General features: G+C 33.3%; 1 protein-coding gene across 1 annotated transcript; it reads left to right on the forward strand.

The window, feature by feature from the left end:
- Positions 1 to 5,028: 5,028 nt before the first annotated feature.
- B0H65DRAFT_427801 (uncharacterized protein) lies at positions 5,029 to 5,334 on the forward strand (the record flags this gene model as incomplete). Its single annotated transcript, XM_062824709.1, has 1 exon — positions 5,029 to 5,334. A coding segment is annotated over one exon (306 nt), but the record flags the coding sequence as incomplete, so codon positions are not given.

Here is a 5,334-nt window from a genome sequence, read left to right on the forward strand (position 1 = left end):
ATATAATAGTTTATAAAGATTAATATCCGCCAAACGTTTTACTACATCCGGATAAAGCTAAAGGATAAGGAATTAATAACTTTCCGTACTAGTATAAAAACTTTTAAATATAAAGTATTACCGTTCGGTCTTATTAACAGACCAATTAACTTCTAAAGTTTCATTAATTCGGTTCTAGGCAAATACTTAAGCAATTTCTATACCGCTTACATTAACAATATTTTAATTTACTCCAATACTCTAAAAGATTATAAAAAGTATATCCAAAAAGTATTTCGAAGGCTAAAGGAGGCCGGGTTATAAAAGGACTTTAAAAAATATAAATTCTACATTATACAAACAAAATTACTAAATTTTATTATAAGAAGAGAAAGAGTTTTAATAAATTTAAAAAAAGTTGAAGGTATTAAAAAATAAGTAATACTTTTTAATTTAAAAAGAATCCAATCTTTCTTAAAATTCTACAACTTCTACCGTAAATTTATTAAAGACTACGGCCGCGTAGCGCGTCCCTTTACGAACTTGATACAAAAAGGAGAAGCGTTTACTTAAATTAATAAATACTAAACCACCTTTGAAGAATTTAAAAGATTATTTGTAGAAGCCCTATTATTAAAATATTTCCGTCATAATATATTATTATTGGTCTTATACATGCTAACTAACTATGTAGTCCACCCAGTGGGTATGCGGTGCTGCTTCCGTTCTTAGTCGGTGGGAAAAACCGTGCCGCAGCCGGCTGAAAACCCTCCGCTACCGTTATAATATGAAAATAAGGGTTAAAACGGATATTAGTAATAGAATATTAGCGGGAATATTATTTTAATTATAAAAGGATATTAGAACATAGTACCCGGTCATTTTCTTCTCAAAAGTTATATAAGGCGCCGAATATAACTACCCTATTTACAATAAAGAATTACTCGCTATTATTAAAGCCTTTTAAACGTAATAACCCGAATTCGTCGGCCTCCGGTAGAATAAACCGTTTATAAATATTACTAATTATTAAATATTCGAATATTTTAGTACGAAGCGCCTCCTTAACTTTCAATAGGCCGGATAAGTAGAATTCCTATCCTAATACTACTTCGAAATTACGTATCGGCCTAGTACGAGGAACGCAATAACGGACGCGCTTTCCCAAAAATCCGAAGATTTTAAAACTTAGAAGGATAAACATATACTATATATTCTAAATATTCAAACCGGTAGAAGAAGACGCAACCGAAGTTTCTATTATCGCTTTTATTATTACTGCTTCCGGCCTATTAGAAGAATCAATCCCAATTATAACTTTAAATATACATAAATTAAACCCCGTTAAACCGGAAGGATACGAATTAATAGATGTACTTATAAAAACTTAACCGAGAGGACGAATCCCTAGAAGAATATCGCGTCTATATTTATAATTTAGACCCCAACTTCGTAATACCAGCTCATAGATTTTTAATATATTAAAATCGTTTAATCGTCCCCGAAGTAAATAACTGTTGGAAGTCCGTGCCCTGGGCCGCCCATTCACCGGCTTTGCCCATTCACTGGGCCGTTCCATTACCAGCACTCCCTTCCAGGTATTTAGGCTGCCCTGGTTTTCGTTTCTCCTCTTCCGTTAGACAACTACAATCAAGCCCTTTTCGTTGTCGCCTTCCAGCCTCCATCAATAACTTATATACCCGTATTATCGACAAAACCTATTCGATATTAATTATAACTTATTTAAGAAAGAATAAAACTTAAATAGTTCTTAAAATATTATATTAGCAGTTATAGATAGCTAAAAATATTAATTGCTTTATTAAAAATCATATAATCTATAAAGCTAATAAAATCCTTAAGGATAAAATACCGGGGTTACTTCACCTAATTCCTTCGCTAGCCCGGAAATAGACGTTTATTATTATAAATTTTTAAAAAATACTAAAAAATAAATAAGATTTCGATAACGTATTAATAATAATTGACCGTCTATTAAAATCATCTTAGGTCACCCCGTATATAGAAAATACTATAATTCGCAACGCTACTCGAATATATTACGAAGGGCCTTACTAGGTTAATAATATACTAAAAGAAGTAATTTCGAATAAAGGACCGCAATTTACATTTATATTTATTAACGAAATATCAAAATTGATTAGAATAAAGTAGAAATTGGCTACCGTAGGATATAACTAAACGGCGGGCTAGGTAGAAATAATAAATGTTTATATCGACTAGTCATTATAACCGTTTATTAACTACTATTAAAATAATTAATCTAAAACTATCCCCGCCTTAAATACCGTATAGAACAATTTATTATAAAATAGCGTAAGCCTATCTCCTTACAAAAATATATTCGGACACGTAATAAAAATACCTTTTAATTAGGACGCCCGTACTTAAAACCCTAACGTACTGTAGATAGAATAGCTAACCCGGGAATAAACATAAAATTACGCCTAGTATATCCGGGGGTATATTAAATACGCTAGGGAAATAATATTAAAAGTATACGAATAATAGGCGGCGCAAACCAATAAGAAGCGGAAGGAACCCGGTTTTAAACTAGGCGATAAGGTTATTATTATTAAAAGATTCTAATTTACGACGATTTGACCTAGTAATAAGCTCGATTTCTCCAATACCTACAATTATTATAAAATTATTAAAAAAAGTAGGGCACTCTTACTATTTAGAATTACTAAAAAATTTAAAGGGTACCGACGTCTTTTACGCGGACTATTTACGAAAGTACAATAATAATCTACTCCCGGGACAAATTTTCGAATACCCTAGCCTAGTTAATATAAACGAAGACGGAGATCCCGAGTAGGAAGTTAATAAAATTATAATATTTAAAATAACCAATAGAAAATTCCTTTACTAAGCGGATTAAAGAAATTAGGACCCTAATCTAAAATAATACCCTACCTCTAACTTCAAATATATACCGAAGGCGCTTTAGGATTTTTACGAAGCTAACCCGGATACCCCGGGCCCGCCCGGGCGATTAATAAACTAGTTTAACGAAGATATAGATGGCATTTAATCTGGGGGCACCCGGGTCGTCTTACGGGGGCACCCAACCTTTTATGGGCACCCATATTTCAACCCTTGGCCAGTATTTTAGATGTAAAATAGTATTTACATTGTAAATTCCATCGTGTTATACGTATATGAAAAAAATCATAGGAATGTCCAGTAATATACTTTTATATGGAGATTTGTATGGCATACAATGTTTTGAATATGGGAGAGTCTATGGCATTTATTTATATACTTCGAATGATTATGCTACTGACTATGGGGAGTAGTCTCGTGATACTTTATATAGTATTTTGGTTAGAGGTTTCCCTAACCTTCTGATTGGGCCTGCTTATACGGGATCCTACGGCGGCATCTTGATGTACGATGCCCGTAGTGTTTTGAGGCATTAGGAAGTTAGTAAATGGTTCTGGTGATTGATGCGTTTAATATTTACGTACGTGCGATTGATTCTAGCCTGTTTTGGTGATTAAAGGTGGTCTGGTTGTAAAGAGGGAGTAAAAAGAAGGTTACTTTATAAAAAGATATAGGCATAGGAGGTCTACTGGGCGATTGGGCTTGGCACTGTCTTATACCGAAAGGGTGCTGTACGATTACTGTCTGGCTGTATTAAAGGGTTAAAAAAAATAATGTATACGTTAAACCCTAACCCGATGGGTGCCCCTATAAGGTTGGGTGCCCCCAGATTAAATGCCTTTATATAATATAATTCGAAGGAAATGAATAAATCGTAATACTTTATACTTATTTCTTTCTTATATTTAGTAAGGAGGCGTTAGAATAGCTCCCACCTTTATTTAGTCTTCGGATATTAATATTCGCTAGCTACCCGAATAAATTTATTTTTACAGAAATCGAAATCATTATTATCTTTTATTTTTAATTTAATAAAGTTCTAGAGCGTATTCTCCTTTTAACTAAAATTATAATACTAATACTTAAATCAAATCATTAAATTAAAATAGGTTTTAATTTAACTTGAGGAGGTTTCGTATAGGTATAGTATTGGATTATAATAGATATAGTCGGTTAAACGATTCTTAATATATAGAAATTTATTATAGTCGGTTAGGTAGTAATTAACATTAATTTCAAATTTATTTCAAATTATAGTATATTAGGCTTCGAAGGGAATATTATTTTCTTTATTCTAATTATAATATTTAATAGGATTAGTTTACTTAATACTACGGTAGTAGGAATTAGAATATTTTCCGTTATTAGGGTCGGTCTTAGGGGATAAGATCGAAAAGCGGGTAGAAGCCCTTAAAGGAGCTTCGCTAACGTTTCTTTCGATATTAGAGAATATTATTTCTTTCGCCTTTCCTTTATTTTTATTCTTTATTACGGGGCTACCGCCCAAAGGTTCATATCAGGCTCTGCAGCCTAACTGCCTACTTGTGACTCATGCCCTGTGGCTCGCGACGGCGCTGCGCCTCTATCCCCGAAGAAATAAAACGATATATAAAAATTAACCCCCTATATAAAAATTTAATTTATAAAGGTATAAAAAAAGAAGAATATAAATAACCTATTTAATAAACGAAATCCTTACTACCATTTCCCATTATATTCTAATTAGAAAGACCGGCTATAAAACCTCCCTCCTCCCGAATCTCCCCCTCCTTTAAAGGAAACTATTCAATAGGGTAATTGTGAATAGGCTGAACGACAACGAACGAATCAATGATGATGGTGATGTATTGAGTAGAGTAGAGGTCAGACTGTGTGTAAAGTCTGGAAGTCTAAAAGTAGGGCAAGGGAGGTCCCTGTGCGGTGGGGCCATGGCCAGTGAAGGGAGAAGGGAGCCATGGCTGGCCGCACGTGACACGGGACACCTCCAACAACTTTCCTAGATCCGTATATATACGAGCCGATATATACAACGTACGTATAAAGATTTATCGTCGCAATCTCAATAGCTATACCCTAATTAGCGCTTTAATTAAATTATTTAATGACAATAATATTAATTATATTAAGAAAATAGATCCAGAAGACCCAGAACGGTTATTAAGTCTCATCTTTACCTTCCCAGCCTATATATCGATGGTTAAAATATTCCCCGAAATTATAATTATTAATAATACGTACAATACCAACCGGTTCAACTATCCCTTTTACCAAATCTCGAACGTCTCCTCTATTAGCTCAATATTTAACTACATCTTTAGTATTATTAACGACGAAAAAGAAGTAGCCTTTAATTTCCTAATCGAAGCTACCTATAAAATAAGATCACAATATAATCTACCAGCCCCTTCTATTATTATTACAAACAAATACAAAGAGATGAAATAG

Source organism: Neurospora tetraspora (genome assembly GCF_033439725.1).
Source record: "Neurospora tetraspora strain CBS 560.94 chromosome Unknown B0H65scaffold_5, whole genome shotgun sequence".
Lineage (NCBI taxonomy): Eukaryota > Fungi > Ascomycota > Sordariomycetes > Sordariales > Sordariaceae > Neurospora > Neurospora tetraspora.